The 16,218-nt window shown below is 38.0% G+C and overlaps 1 protein-coding gene across 2 annotated transcripts; it reads left to right on the forward strand.

Annotated features, from left to right (window-relative positions):
• The first annotated feature begins 7,219 nt into the window (after positions 1 to 7,219).
• On the forward strand, positions 7,220 to 15,604 carry cilp (cartilage intermediate layer protein, nucleotide pyrophosphohydrolase). 2 transcript variants are annotated; one of them, XM_008405177.2, is made up of 9 exons: positions 7,220 to 7,355; positions 8,097 to 8,263; positions 9,123 to 9,176; positions 9,305 to 9,574; positions 9,697 to 9,876; positions 9,982 to 10,287; positions 11,673 to 11,781; positions 12,264 to 12,412; positions 12,502 to 15,604. In XM_008405177.2, the coding sequence occupies exons 2-9, from the start codon at positions 8,200 to 8,202 to the stop codon at positions 14,844 to 14,846; spliced, it is 3,477 nt and encodes a 1,158-aa protein (XP_008403399.1). In that variant the 5' UTR covers positions 7,220 to 7,355; positions 8,097 to 8,199; the 3' UTR covers positions 14,847 to 15,604. The 2 variants fall into 2 exon arrangements, with proteins under 2 accessions (XP_008403399.1, XP_008403400.1); XM_008405178.2 differs by lacking the exon at positions 9,123 to 9,176.
• The last annotated feature ends 614 nt before the right edge of the window (positions 15,605 to 16,218 follow it).

The raw sequence follows: 16,218 nt of genomic DNA on the forward strand, positions 1-16,218 counted from the left end.
TTTCCCAAATTTAACACAGCATTTTACAGAATAATTACAAACAGAGAATTGTAAGACATAAAGGCTTTATCAGAGAAACATATGCCCCGACGTTCAGCGATGAAAGCTGAGTGCCAGAGTTAAACATTGCCAGGTCTAAATATCTCAGGTTACCTTTGGGAATGCAAGTGCTGAATGTCTTGTTTGTGTTGTAATAGTGAATTATGACCAACATCCAAGAAGGGGATTTCAGCTTTCCACAGCTGTTTTGATCAATCCTGGGTCATATCAAAGAGGGATCTGAAAGAAATCAGTGAGGTCAGAGGTTAAGGAAAATGAGAGTTTATTCTCTGTAAATCATTTGTTAACATAATGATTATTAAGTAAATACCACCAAAGAACTAACATTTGAAATTCAAACATCAGTTCTGATTTTTGAAATTGTCTTTTAGTGGATTATCGCAGCTCTTATTATGTTTCTTTGGCAGGATTTTACTTCTGATCTGGCTATGACTTTTTCTGCACAAATTTACAAACCTACTTTAAAGTGATTAGTAGCCAAGTTATGAAAACTTAGGGAAGTGTAACACCTCTGCAGAAAAGGTGTAGATGCCTAAACTGTAATGTGTGTGACTGGGAGAAAGGGGTGAATTGACACAAAACAGCAAAAGAGGATGTCAGAGTCTAACATGTGGAAGCTATAAAAAAAGAAAAAGATGCTTTGAAATGAAAGTTTTGTGACAGATCTTAGTAGGAAGGTCTGGATCTCACAGATTGTTTTTATTTTGTAGCTTATTTTCATATTTCTGGCTGTAAAACAACCAATAAAAGCCATGTCTATCAGTGTCCCAAAGACTGAAGAAGTCCTGTTTAATGTAAAATGTTTAATGTAATGTTCTTCCAAACCTTTATTTGGTCTGTTTTAGATGTCTATCTGACAGGTGGAGTCAAAGGGAGATCAGAGAAAATGGATGAATTTCAAGAAAGCTTCACAGGATGGTTCTGCAGCTTCTCTTACACAGATAGATCTGCCTCAATCCTTCTTTTCTGATTGTTGTCAGAGCATAAGCATTATGTGTCTTCCTTTTATTTTTTAGCAACCTGCATCTGTTTTCCTCATGAAGTAATGTTAAAAACATGTCTGTTAAAATGATAGTTACTTAATGGAAACAATGATCATATTTCACCATCAGATACCAAATTTGAATAATTTTCCCACATTTTGACATTCCAACATCTGAAAACGCATTATTATAAAGAATAAAATAAAACATTTTCTGTCAAGAACATCAAGTACAAGTATTTTAATAAAAAAAGAAAAAAAAGTGTATTTTTGTTTATTGGTCATTTTATTTTGATCAGTTTGAAGTAAGTGTAAAGAACAGTGGGTTTGTGAAACAGACAGACGACAGAAAGATGAAAACACTGCAGGGTTATTTTTGTCTAATCATAAACATCATCACATCTTCCTGCTATCTTTTGTGAAAGGATAGCCTGATTTTCTGCAGCAGAATAAACAAAGATCCACTGTGTCACTTTGTTTGCTCAAGATGTTTTACAGCTTAAGAGAAAGACGAATTTAAAGTTAAAATAACAAGTGTAACGTCATGTTTTTTTGTTTTTTGTTCTACTGCTGGGATCCTCCTCCTTCAGGCCTGAAATACTGAGGATCTGCAGAGGTCTCCAAACTGCTCAGCTGGAAAATGGACATGTAGAGTTCATCTGTGTTCCATGTTGGACCCACATGTTTTCAATCTTCATATATTCATTAGCTGGATGTTTTCACAAAACATGAAGGACTTTTTACTCTCTGTAACATTTCAGCAGAAACTGCGACATGCTCTCCTTCCATTCATATTCATGTCTGCATGTCTGTGCAGACATGAATATGAATATGAAGCAAAGAGGCATGTAAGTGGACGTGCCTCTTTGCTTCAAACATGTGTTGTATAGATAATGATTTGGTCATAATATTGTGCAGATGTTCATTTTCCCCCTTTTTCCTCAGAGTTATTAAGATGATCATCAGTTAGACAAATAGCCAGATCAGTTATGCAGTAACCTAAGACGAAACACAGCTGCAAGTGTGTTAGGAACAGAGTCAAAGGAAAGCAGGAAGTAGATTTCACGGTCGGCCTCAGTATTTCCATTTTCCTCTCTCGTCTAAGGACGACATTGTTTCAGTCCTGTCCAGTTTTACCCTACTTTGTCTTTAAGACCTATCAAATTTAACACAGTTCATTAACTGTTCAACAAAGTCAATGGTTTTATTTGCTTCCCTCAGTTGTGTGTATTTGTTTAACGCTTGTGGAAAACATGACAGCTGTTCAAAGTGAAGTGAAATGCAGCCTGAGATGTTTTAATACTTGCAGAGGAACCTCCAGTTTGTTTTTGTCCCCTCATGCTTCAAATCAGCACCTCTTTCACACTTGCTACTTGGAACGCAAACACACCCATTACTATTTTATGAGTTTTTGACTGTGAGTAATGTGGGGCAGCCTAATAGTAAGGCATTACAACCAGACATAAGCGGTCATGTCTGAGGCAGACACTAAAAACACACTACAATTAAGATAAAATCCTGCTGGTGTTGTGGGTGAAAAACATAAAGTTATCTAAAATGATAATATTCTAATAATCCTGTCACCCTTCAGCTTGGCGTTTCTAGATATTCTGCTTCAAGCTCATATCATTTAGTCACCAGCTGAGGCACATAGCTGTTTTTTAATTCAAATAACAACTCAGCTAATTCTAAAATACTAACTTCTAGCATGTAGATGTGATGAAGAAAGTTTCCAATGTTTCAGCAGAGCTTCAGAAATAGGACTAAAGTGAGCTTGAATTTAGCCTGGTTGTTGGCACCAGAACAGGTGGTCTCAGTATTTCAGAAGCTCTTGATTTACTGGGTTCTCACTCTTAACCAGGAAATGGTCAGAAAGAAAGAAGCAGCAGTTGCGTGAGCGTCTGTACCTTTTGATGTCAAAGGTCAGAGAAGACTGGGCGGGCTTGTCTTAGACATTATAGCAACAATGAAAAGTGACAGCTGCTTTAAAATGAATTAACGAGAAAAAGAAACTTCATGAAACACAAACTACTCTTTGAACAAAACATGCATAAAACACATGCTTAGTAATCTTCTCAAGATCATAATTATCTTTTGATTTTTACAGTAAAAGTTACATTCTTTCCCCTCTTTAGTCACATCATAGCCACATATTTTCATACCTCAGTGCTAAACTTATTGGGCTTTCTTTTCTCCTCTTCACTGGTTAATAAGTGATTTTAAGCCTGGATTGGAAGTCTTTGGAAACTACATAGTCTAATAAGAACGTTGTGATCAGCAAATATGTGCGTATCAAGACAAATAATACTATTGCAAAAGAAAAAAGCAGAAGGATTTAGAAAATTGAACCATTTATAGAGAGGACATTTGAAAAGTGGGAATCAATCAACAGAATGACCTCAGTGTTAATTAAAAATTATGTTTCAACAACCTTGAGTTTAATATTTTTTTAGAACAGAGAATAAAGTGGGTGACGACCGCTCAAACTGCTAATGCATCAAACACATATAGTCTACTTGAATTTTAACTTTATCTGCTAACAGAAACTTTTATTGTTCCTACTGCTGACAAAGAGCCATGAACTGATAGATGAAAGTTTGTGAAAGCTGGTCAAGATTTGTACATGTATGTAAAAGGCTAAACTCGCACTGCATGACGTGTCTCCTTGTCCAGCACGGAGGACAGTGATGAGAGACAGACAGACAAGGGGCTGCTGTTGGTCCATTTTAATGACTCTACCAGTGAAAATATGCAGACCTGCTTCTGCTCCTGTCATCAGGGTCTCCGAGGCCAACATTTACCCCCGTCTACTTCCTTTCTGTCTATAAAATATGTATGTATGTAATCCTGTAGCAGAAGCAAGGCAGCATTTGCACGTCTCAGTCTTCAACTCTTAAAACTATTATATAATCCAGCTATCTTCTAATCTAACAGGGCAATGACGATAATGAGATGCTGGTAGGATTCTTCATATTTGTACTGAAAAAGGTAGTCCAAGTCTTTGTTTGATCTAATTGGCAGGTATCTTCCACAAGATGACACCGTCCTCTTTGTAAACTACACACTCTTCAGGAATGTGAGCAATAAAATGTTCATTCATTTCTTTTGCTCAATAAAAAAATTAACATTTGGGAAACCATCAGTCTGTGTCCTTTTCAACCCAAAGATTCTCACCCACTACTTTTGGACTGAGCGTTTAAAAGAGACAAGATTCTTTGTGGAACTACAGAAAGAGAATGGACTTTTTTTTAAAAAAGCTTTAAATAAAGAAAAACAAAAAGCAAGAAAAAGAAACATACTCTCAATTGTGACTGGAGGTGATGAGAAACAAACACAGACTGTCAGTGCAATTAAAGCCCCGTTCTGTCTCAGATGTCTCTAATGAATTCAGTAAATCTGCTTGAAGCAGTGAGCAACTGTTTTGACCATGGTAATTACTTGTGCATTAGTTTTTCATGCTCACCTGACCATGTTAATGAAAGCTCACATGCTCTTTAGACGCAAAGAAAGTATGCTACTAAGGCAAGCTGTTTTTACAGCAGTGTTTTTCACCCCTGCACTACAAAAATTACACAAATTATCATGATTTTACCCCTGAGCATTGTTTTGATGCTTCAGCTGCCTCTGGGCTCTCAACGCTAATTCAGACTTGATGGCATGCATGCAGTGAAAACATAATTATTCACTGTACCATGTAGTCATCATTTGTTCCTTTACTTAGCCTGGGAACTAAAGGAAGCCAGAAAATACTGAGGTGCAGAAACAGGTCATCTCTTCTCCCCTGGGTTTCCTTTTCCTTCTAATTCACACAGTGATGTCACCTAACGATTTGTGGGAAAAGATTATGGTGGAAGCATTACAGAACCTCTGAAAGAGAGTACTTAAACTGTGCCAAGTTGTGTTTTTGCTTGTTTCTTCCTGCACGCATCAAAAATATTGAAAATACTTCAGGTGGCATTTTTGACAGAGAATTATTAGTAGGTTTTGTAGCCTCTCCAGCTTTGCAGGGGAGCCTTTCAGCTCAGTGCTTCAGTATTTTAGCCTGCAGCTGTTTGATCTACTGTAAGCATGGTCATAATGCGGTTTCTGGCAGCAATGATCAGATGTTTCTGATAAAAGAATACCTTGTATAACCAACTGCAGACCATATGCTTATCACCAAACACCAGCCAAAGTCAGAAGCTGGGTGGACACAATGGAGCGATTAGCTGCTAAAGAGTCAGATAGGTCCCAGGAGAGAGTGTGCGGATTTTATACCAAAGAAAATAGAATTTGAATGAATACATGGTGGAAATGGCCTGAACATTTTTCCCAGCTGCATTTTGCAGCTAGAAAAAGACCTAAAAGTAGAGATTAAAGTTTTGTGGCAAACATCAAATCTTCAGTTAATGTGAAGCTTTGACCTGCAGATACCAGATTTAGCTTATTGCAGTTTCTCTTTAGGAACTGTAATAAACAAAGGAAGAAGAACAATATGTGGTTATTTATCTTTGAAGCAGAGGTGACAAATCCAACTTTCACAAACATATTAAAATAAAGACCAAAATGATTGTAGAGTTGACATTTTAAACGATCATTTTAAAACAGCAATTAGCACAGTAAGAACACACACCTACGTGTATATGAATAGAAACAGAGTTTTACAGACCAAAAAAGCAAAAAAGCATTTCATCAATGACAAGCTGATTAAATCTCACGTATTTATGGTGGTTAGGAACCCCAGCTTCCCCCAAATACTTAAACACTTGAAATACTTATAACTATCTATTTTAGTTGTTCAAACACCAAACATATCCAAATAGGCATTAACACCGACAGAGTAAACCATCTTAGAGTAAACTCATCTTCAGCTGTTGCTGAAGCTACCCTACAGTCTTCCTCATCTCAGCTGTTGCGGGTACAACCAATCAACGCCAAGGAAAATGAATGGGGCTCTTGGATTGGCTGCTTTGCAAACGTCAGCTAATAGCGTGTTAAGTAGCAGTGCGCCTAGGTATTTTCAGCTTCCAAAGATGCATTTTCTTTTGAGTATTTTGCTCTATAAAAATCTTCATGAACAGGCAAATGTTCAATTAGTAATTTTTGAGTTATGTTGCACCGAAAAATCTGAGCATAGGTGAATCAGCAAATACTAAGGCATACTTTTCTTAAAACTTGAAAATAGGAGAAAATCAACAAAATAATCTACCCAGATCCTGTTGAACTTCCTTGCTTTTTTTTTTTTTTTTTTTTTTACTTATTTGTCATATAACATTATTTTCGAGATTCAGTTTTTACACCTGGTAAACTTCCTTTGATCCTCCATTTGCCCTCTTTTTTATTTTAATTGCACACTGTGCACAAAACATGTGCTGCCAAAGTCCAGACAGAAAATCAACCAAAATCCTTTTTAAAAATTTAGGAACGCCTGGCAAAATATCGATCAAGTTCAGAAAAAAATGTTGGCTTCTTTAAAGCAAAATTAAAAGTAATTTAGAATAGCTTAAAGCTTTAAGAATACCTTAAAGCTTTAAGACAATACTCTGCCCATTTATGTTTTTCCTAAATTATGAATCTTTTTGAGCTGGAACTGGATCTGAGTTTAAGAGGTAAAAATCATCAGCAAATTACACCAAAGTTTAAACCAACACAAGACAAAAGAAATTGTAGACACAGCTGTATTTTAATTTCTTCTTGGAACCCAGGAGCACAAATGTAATAATGTGTGTGAAATTAATGTGACCAAAAAAAATGAAGTAAGGTGCATTCAATTATTAACATAGTTAATAGAGTTACCTTTGTTCAAATCATTTTCAACTATTTATTTTGTAATGATCACCTCTTAACAGAAAACTGAGGGTTTGTTTTTTTATAAATGTGTGATAAGTTTTTTATTAGAAGTATTGCTTTTCAAGCAGATTAATTGAACTGATAGGAAGATTGGAATTAGAGCAAATCCACTTATCTTTTAACACACAGGTTAATCTATTAACACTTGCCTTTGTAATATGGAGCCCACGATAATTCTTCTTTTATGCAACAATCCATCTAATAATCATTTGATGTCACAGTTCTACAAGGGGAGGAGATAAAAAAATCTCATGGTGCAAAACCAAAGACTTTGTGGCTAGTAGTCGAGAGAGGAGGGAGTGGTAGCAGAGGCAGAGAGGTATAAAAGCAACGAAGGAGGAGGAGGATTTTCAACTAGAACAAGGAAACACAAGGGAAGGAGAGAAGAGTGAGAGAGAAATTTCAGAAAAAAAGTTTAGAGAAGATTTTACAGTTCAAAATATACAACCAGAGGCTCTTTAGCAAGTGTCCATTTTCAAAGCAGGTAAGAAAAAATGCTACTTTATTTTATGTGTTCTGATTAATCTGATAGATTAAACTGTGCAGAGAAATCAGATTATCACCATGTTGAAAGTGCTAAAAGGAACCTACTGTAAAAAGTATGTGAAAAGTAATAAAAAGTATTCTAAAGTTAAAACTTTAATAGCATATTCTGTAATGTAAACTATGAACATTTTGTAAATCACAATCCTAAGATTATGTCTGACAAGCACATTTGTGTTGTTTCTTTATTTCCCCCTTTCAGCTTCATATGCAATTATTGTTCTAAATATCCACTGAAAAACATTAGAAATGAAGAAGCTACAACATGGTTGTTAATGTCCAGTTTTTCCTCCTTTTAAGTCAGCCCTTTTGTGTTTGTGTGTGGGTGTTTGGGTTGTGTGGCCAGATTTCGACAGTGGATGCAGATATGTTTGAGTGTTCCCCTGACAAATGGTAATGGCTAACACAGATGTGTAATCTGAGAGCACAGCTCTATCCATCCAAGGTTTCTTTTTTTTTACTTTAAAGCTCAAAGAAAAGAAGTACGCTGCATTTACTGCTTTGTTTTACAAGAAACAAACTATTGTTTTTATAAATGTAATGAAGTGTGCTACCTGTTTTATGTTTTAATGCCATATTATTATGGCATTAAATAATAATACAGTACATCCCTCTTTTATAGGGATGTACTGTGCTGAACATTCATGACATGGAACATATTTTAACTTAATCATTCCTCCAGGTGGTTTTGCTGCCAAAGATTTACTTTTTTGTGGACTTACTGGCAAGAAACGCATACCAGAGGAGAAAGTCTGGAGGGTCCAGTGTGTCGGCAGAGTGTGAAAATGTCACATAGGTCTCTTCTCATCTTTCTGGGAGTAACTGCAGCCACTGTTCTTACAGTTCAAGGTGTGACACTTAACATTTTGTTTTATTTTGTCTCTCCAATTCATGTATAAATGTCTTCTTTAAATTCACATATACAGTACTGCTGAAAACACCCAACATTTCTTAGAATTTTGTAAGATTGTAATAAATCAAAGTGGTTTTTCTTAATGTCTCTTTGGCCTTTTTAAGGGGTTAGACTTTGGTTGCGTCAGCAATCATTTTCTGTACTGCTTTTATACCCAAATATGACTTTATCTACAAAAATATCTAAGGTTTAGAAATTCGATCAAATGACAAATGACATTTCCAGCTTTGATTTCCAAAGCAAATTCAAAGCAACAGTTTAGTTGTTTAATAGAATATTGAAATAGTTTTTCTGTTCGTATGAAGAGTGAGCATTTTTGTAGCATTAAAATTTTTTTTAAGTGATTTTCAACAAATATAATCACTAGTTATTGAATGTCAGGACAAGCCTAAACAAAGAAGGTGCTTTTGTAACCCGTACAACTAATTCTGATTGCATACTCGAAGATGTGTCTAAACCTCATTGGCCCATCATTGTCTGCAGCACTGGCATGGCCAAACATTGGTGTTGGTGTCCGTAAATTTTTTTTACCAGCTGGTAGCCCTGGCATATTAACTTTCTCTCCCTTTTTCCTTGCCACAGCAGTACATTTTCTTTGTGAGTCTCAACATAGCAGAGATTTATATATCCTGGCTCACACATCACATCGCTAACTTTAAACAATGGATTAGATTACGTTTAATATTTGTGAATAACTAACATCAAATATTGTTTTAGAACAGCTTACATGGTATGTTTTTTTGAACACTCCTGACACAAAGGTATTAATCACTCACACTCATCTATAATGTGCAGGATCATGGAGAGGAGACAACAAAGAGTCTAATCCTGCAGTCTACCACTCTGATGGTGGGTTAATAAAAAAAACTAACCTGACCTGTGTTTTAAACTATGTATTTTTGGTTTGATGTATTATTAAACTATATATGATAGATAAGCTAAACATATCTTTCTTTCTGTAAACTCCACATGTCTAGACAACTTTGACTGGACCACATGGTTCAACGTTGACCACCCAGGAGGCCGAGGAGATTACGAGCAGCTGGACGCCATTCGCTTCTATTACCGTACCAGAGTGTGTGAGACTCCGCGCGCTATTGAAGCTAGAACCACCGAATGGGTCCCAGCCCGGGAAACTGGGGAGGTGGTACACGCAGATCCAACTGTAGGATTCTGGTGTCTCAATGAAGAGCAAAGTCCTGGACGCAACTGCTCTAACTACGCAGTTCGCTTTCTCTGTCCAAAAGGTTTGCACACTTGGAAACTAAAGACTTTAAAAATTGTATTTTATTGTGTGTTTTTTTTTCCTATTACATATAGCAATAATAATATTAGTTGAACAACAATTTGCGTAATTTTATTTTACCAGAAAGAAGTGTAAACACTCAGGGAACCTGGGGTCTATGGTCAAACTGGAGCCCATGTCCTGCTCTCTGCGGTCAAGTAGGTGTGCAGCTTCGCCATCGAAACTGCCAGTCTCAATCAGTAACTTGCAATGGGCCTAAAATAGAGGGAAAACCATGCAACGGGCCTGAGTGTATCAAGACGGGTGAGCCAAGCTTGATTGAGTCACACAAACTATTCTGCAAATGTCTTCACTTGGACATAAACTAATGTGAGAGGAGCTAATGTTTGTGTTTGCTCTCCTTTCTAGATTGTTACCTGCACTGTGTGATTGGGAGAGTGAATGCTGACTGTGATGCTTGCATGTGTGAAGAGCACGTCCTTTTGGGATCTGTGCGAAGCGCCGGTGGTCTGATTGCTGAGGGAGCAGCAATCCTTCGCTCGGGCAAACTCCTCACCCTCACAGACCACAATGGGCACTTTAGAGTTCCTGGAATATGCCCAGATGGCAACACAACACTGACAGTCAGCCTGCTGGGTCACGCAACTCTTGACGTCGTCGTGCCCCTCACCGCTGAGCGGACCTCAGTTCTCAGTGTGCAGCTGAAAAGAGCAGGTATGGATTGTATAGAATAACAAGTCCTATACTGCCTAAAGATGAAATCAGATTTATATAAAACATATAGGAAAATTACATTCTCACTTTCTGACACTAAATCTGACACTTATGCTTTAGGTTACTTGTGATTACGAATGTTATTTCTGGTTGCCCAGTATCAGAATAACGACAGAAATACTTTTTGCTTTTTTTTATATATATTATATTACACACACTCTTATTCCTATTTCTTTTTACAAATTTAATTGAGGCACACCTGTGAATGCATTTCCAGGGAACACTTTAATGGTTTTCTTTGCCGATTTCTTCTGGAGAAAAAAAACAATCAGCTAAGATATCAGGATAAAAACTGTGGCCCTGCACAAGTCTGATTCATTCTTCAGTAAAATTCCCAGATGCCATCTGTTGAAAAATGCAAGCATTAACACTATGATAAATGTCTATATGTCTATACCATTCAGAAAGTAGATAGGCTCTGTGACCCTGAGATTTATGTATTTTGGTGCAAACTGTGCATAAAAAACCCAGAACAAAAGCAAAAGGGTTTGTGAACGCTCATACTGATGCTGTTAAGACAGCGCTATGATCCATATGTTCTGTATCGAGATGGTAGGAAAAGCCACTCAGTGAGCAGGAAGCCAGTAATGGCAAATGATAAATAGCCTGCACTTATATATCACTTCATCTGGTCCAAAGAACCCAAAAGCGCTTTATGTACATTCAATCATTTAATCTTTCACCCATTCACATTCAGATTCACACACTGATTGTGGTTATCTACATTGTAGCCACAGCTGCCCTGGGGCAGATTGAGAGAAGTGGGAACTTTCACTACCAACAGCAGGCAAGGCAGGTGAAGCGTCTTGGCCAAGGACACAACAACTGAGATCACAATTACCCCAAAAGCAACATGCATAGCCAGAAGGCAGTTTGGAAATGCACTCAGGAAAACAAAATGTAATTTCCCTGTGCTTTGGAGACACTAACCTCAGTCTGGCCAAAATTATCACTGTTGTATTTGAAGGAAACAGGGAAGAAGGTCCAAGCCTGAGAACAAGACCCTAAATATGAAATACGGGGCTGGGAGCAACATATTCTGTGGGTGTTCTGCAGCAGGAAGGATGGGAGCACTTCAAAAAATAAATGGCATCTTGAGAAAAACATTATAAAACATTATGTGGAAATACTAAAGCAACTTTTGAAAGTGGGAAATGTTGAAGAAAAAAAAGATCTTACTCCTTATTCTGATAAACACAAAAGATTTAATTATTTCTTACTAAATGACAGACAAGGAGAAAAAAAAGTTACATATATTGTAACTGTTTGTACTACCACTGAAATTTAAAAAAGCCAGGAAAGTAACATTTCTATTTTTTTCCCAGAAAAGCTTCATGTCTTAAGCAACCCTGAGAGTAAAGCCAGGAGAGAGGGACAAAGTACTGCCTTCTGCTGCAAAGTAGCTGGAACACCACAGCCTAACAAGTACCAATGGTAAGAGCTCAACTCAGATATACAACTCTAGTTTCTAGGTCCCTGCCCAGGGGACTTTACATAAGATAAAACATTATTCTCCTTAGAAATGGAAATTTTGTTTACATAATCTGTGAGATGCCTCAACACATATCACACAACACCATAAACATAATTGTAATAATAATAATAATAATAATAATAATAATAATAATAATAATAATAATAGTAATAGTAATAATAATAATAATAATAATAATAATAATAATAATAATAATAATATGTAATTTAAATTAAGCGAATAGTAACTATGAGCAGTACTTTCACACATGAGAAAGAAATTAGTCTTGGGTGAAGGTAAATGGGATAGAATATGAAGTAATGTTTCTGTCTTCACAAACTACTGTTAGCTTCGCAGCACGTCTACTATAGCATTTTGTGCACTAAAGTTAAATGTTATCACTTTTTCTATAATTTTTTTTGCTATTTGCGTGAACCAACAGGTTTCATAACAATATTCTTATGGAAATGCAATCCGAGGGCACGCTGGTCCTGAAAGATTTACATCCAGAGCAAGCTGGAGAGTACTACTGCAGAGCAAGTGGGCCGTCCGGCGCCGTTAAGTCCAAACCTGCCATTCTAAAAATCATAGGTTTGTCCTTGACAAAATAACTGAACAAGCATCGATACAGTAGGTCTTACGATATTAACATATGTTTTATCCATACATTTCAAATACAGGTAGAGAGGAGCATTCATGCAACCCCACGCCTGAATCTCACCTCATTCGCCTTCCACATGACTGCTACCAAAACAGCACAAACTCTTTCTACTACGATGTGGGCAAGTGTCCTCTAGGCAAGTGTGCTGGACAGCTGGACAATGCCATCAGGTGCAAAGACAATGTGGCGTACTGCTGTGGCGTGGCAAAGATGGAAGAGAGACAGCTGACGTGCCAAGGCTACCAGTTGCCCACCATGGTAGTGACAGAGTGTGGCTGTCAGAAATGCGTGGACACCAAGGCTGTTGTTTATGGTCGTGCCGTTGCTGCAGACAATGGTGAGCCAATGAGGTTTGGCCACATCTTCATGAATGGAGTCAGAATCAGCCGCACGGGCTACAAAGGCACCTTCTCTGTCCAGGTTCCCCCAGACACTGAAAGACTGGTGTTGACTTTTGTTGACAACATGCAAAAGTTTGTCAACACCACAAAGGTGCTTCCATTTAACACAAAAGGAGGTGCTGTTTACCACGAAATCAAAGTTCTACGAAAGAAAGCTCCTGTGACCATCAGCTCCTCAGAAACTAACACTCTAAATCTCGGGGAGGTAGAAGGCCAGGAAGCAATGGTCCAAATCCAGATTCCCCCTCATTCTTTCTACAAGGAGAACGGAGAAGTCTTTACCGGTAATGTCAATGCAAGTGTTACATTCTTAGACCCGAGAGATGTCACTACTACTGCTGCAGCTTCAAGTGACCTTAATTTTATTGGAGGCGAAGGTGATGTGCTTCCACTGAGAACCTACGGCATGTTTTCAGTTGACTTTAGAGGTGAGGAAAATAATGAGCCTCTAAACGCTGGCGAGGTTAAAGTATTCTTGGACTCAGCTCAGGTGAAGATGTCAGAGCACCTCAGCAACATGAAGCTTTGGTCACTGAACCCTGAAACTGGCCTGTGGGAGGAAGAAGGGAGTCTGCAGCTAGATAAGAGAAGGAGAGGCAAAAGAGAGGAGAGAACATTTTTGATCGGAAACATGGAGATCAGAGAGCGGCGTCTGTTTAATCTCGACGTCCCTGAAAATCGCAGATGCTATGTCAAAGTGAGAGCTTTCCGCAGTGAGCGTTTCATGCCCAGTGAGCAGGTAGAGGGAGTTGTGGTGAGTCTCATAAACATGGAACCAACTGCTGGCTACTCCTCTAATCCTCGGGCCTGGGGTCGTTTTGACAGTGTTGTCACTGGCCCAAGTGGAGCTTGTCTTCCAGCCTTCTGTGATGAGCAACCTGATGCTTATTCTGCATATGTGATGGCTAACCTTGGAGGAGAGGAACTAGAGGCTGTGTCTTCTGCCCCTAAACTCAATCCCAGCCTTGTTGGAGTGCCCCAGCCTTACCTTAGAAAACTAAACTACAGGCGAACAGACCACGAAGACAGCAGAGTAAAGAAGACTGCGTTTAGTATCAATGTGGCAAAACCAAGTCCTAACGCGGCTGAGGAGTCTAATGGACCAGTATATGCATTTGAAAAGCTGAAGGAATGTGAAGAGGCCCCATTTAGTGCTGCACACTTCAGGTTTTCAAGAGTTGAAGGAGACCGTTATGATTACAACACTGTGCCATTTAATGAAGATGACCCAATGAGCTGGACAGAGGATTACCTGAGTTGGTGGCCTAAGCCCATGGAATACCGTGCCTGCTACATCAAGGTTAAAATTAACAGTCCGCATGAAATCAATGTAAGGTCTCGTAACATGGGTGGCACCCATCCAAAGACAGTAGGTCAGCTGTACGGTCTCAGAGACACTCGAAGCATTCGTGATATGGAACAGGCAAATGTTTCAGCAGTGTGTCTGGAGTTCAAGTGCAGTGGCATGCTGTATGATCAGGACCGTGTGGATCGTACCCTGGTGAAGGTGATTCCTCAAGGTAGCTGTAAGAGAGACCATGTGAACACGATGCTTCAAGATTATCTGGTGAACCACCTACCTCTAGCTGTCAACAACGACACCAATGAGTTCACCATGCTGGCACCCCTTGACTCTCTTGGCCACAACTATGGAATCTACACAGAGACGGAACAAGATCCACGCACAGCAAAAGAGATTGCACTTGGGCGCTGCTTTGACGGCACTTCTGATGGCACATCTAGGGTCATGAAAACCAACGAGGGTGTGGCGTTAAGCTTCAGCTGTGGGGATCGTGAAGTGACACGTCAGAGTATCTTTCAAGCTATGCAGAGCTCCCAAAATCAGATAGTAACAAGTGTTGCGAGAGGAGACAACAGGAAAACCAGACGTCGACAAAGGGCCAACACACTCCGCAGGAGCGGGAAACGTAGCGCCAGAAATCCCACAGGAGGAAAAAGATAAATGACTGAAGTTCATGTCTGGAAATAACAAGACACTGAAGCAGTTTTTGATGTTTAAGTGATTTACCAAAACATATTCAAGTTGCAGTTATACTTTATAATAAAAGTGGTCAAAGATTTAAAATCTAAACCTTCAGTATTGATGTATCGACATCCAAATTGGACTAGTGATTTAGGAGTTATAGCTTTTCAAATATATAAAGCCCCCTTTCTAGGAGCTCACTTACAATTACATTTGTTCAAACGTAATTGAACAAATTTGCATAAAACAAATAAACTTCCATTTTTAATACACCGCCTGAAGTCTGAAACATTTCCCCGAACACTGTATGTCTTCAATGATAGTAAATCAGCACTTTACTGTAGTATATGTGGATCTTTGTTGCATCAGTTAATGAAATACAGCTGCAAATTTACACATTTACCAGTTTACAAATTTTCATGTTTTCTTTTAGTTTCTGTGTTATTTTTGCAGTTTACTTTAGGACATTCTTCCATAGTCAATCTCTCTGTAATCAACATTGTTGCACTTAGCTAAATTAAATTAGACATTATAAATTTCTGAGTGGCCCAATGGCATTTCAAAGAGTTTAACTCTCTTTATATACTCTATTTCTTATAGCCAAAGCTCCAAGCAGCACATTCAACATATTCCAAAGAATCCATAGTTTCTTTCTTCTTGCTCTTTTAGTTTAATCTAAACCAAGACTCACCCAACTTGAAAGGCCAAATCTGGCAATAATAAATTAAAAACTTAAATGATCGTTTGGATTTTTTGTTGGTGTGCAGAGAATTTGAGCAGTCAGTGTCACATGTGCAGTAGGTAGAGATTTTGATCATCAAAATCAAGTTGGATTGTTCAGCCTTGGGAAAATTTCAAGATTTGAGTAATCTTTTAACAACTAACAATGTTTTGGTTTTTTTTAGCTTTTTTTTAGCTAAGTTATTACAAGTTAATAGATATTTATGTAGCTTCCCAGTTAAAAGATTGACAGTACATTTAGTTGAAACACTTAGAGCTAACACACTTTGATATCACCTTCCAGGGTTTAAAGCAACTGTATACTGCTTTAGATTCTCAATCACCTAGAACATGCCAATCCTAAATACCAAAATAGAAAACCACTTGATTTTTTTTCTTAAAGATAATACACCTCTCATCCAACAGGTTTCTTCAATTCTGGAAAATTGATACAACTGTAATCCAATTGCAAATGTTAAAGTAGTTCCTGAAAACAAGAATTTATTCCCTCAGAGATTCTCTTTGGTCAAGGTTAACACATTTCCTTGTAATCGTTTCGTTAAACGTAACTGGATCGAATCACAAGGTACTTTTATGCAAGTACACAAAGCAAAATTGACACTTTTATGCA

This window comes from Poecilia reticulata, linkage group LG3 (genome assembly GCF_000633615.1).
Source record: "Poecilia reticulata strain Guanapo linkage group LG3, Guppy_female_1.0+MT, whole genome shotgun sequence".
NCBI classification, from domain to species: domain Eukaryota; kingdom Metazoa; phylum Chordata; class Actinopteri; order Cyprinodontiformes; family Poeciliidae; genus Poecilia; species Poecilia reticulata.

Bases quoted from the DNA above. Each gene is read 5' to 3' on its own strand.
- cilp (XM_008405177.2), top strand. From the start codon at position 8,200: ATGTCACATAGGTCTCTTCTCATCTTTCTGGGAGTAACTGCAGCCACT. The intron at 8,264-9,122 runs GTGTGACACTTA...TATAATGTGCAG, and splicing joins CACTGTTCTTACAGTTCAAG to GATCATGGAGAGGAGACAAC. The intron at 11,782-12,263 runs GTAAGAGCTCAA...GTGAACCAACAG, and splicing joins CAGCCTAACAAGTACCAATG to GTTTCATAACAATATTCTTA.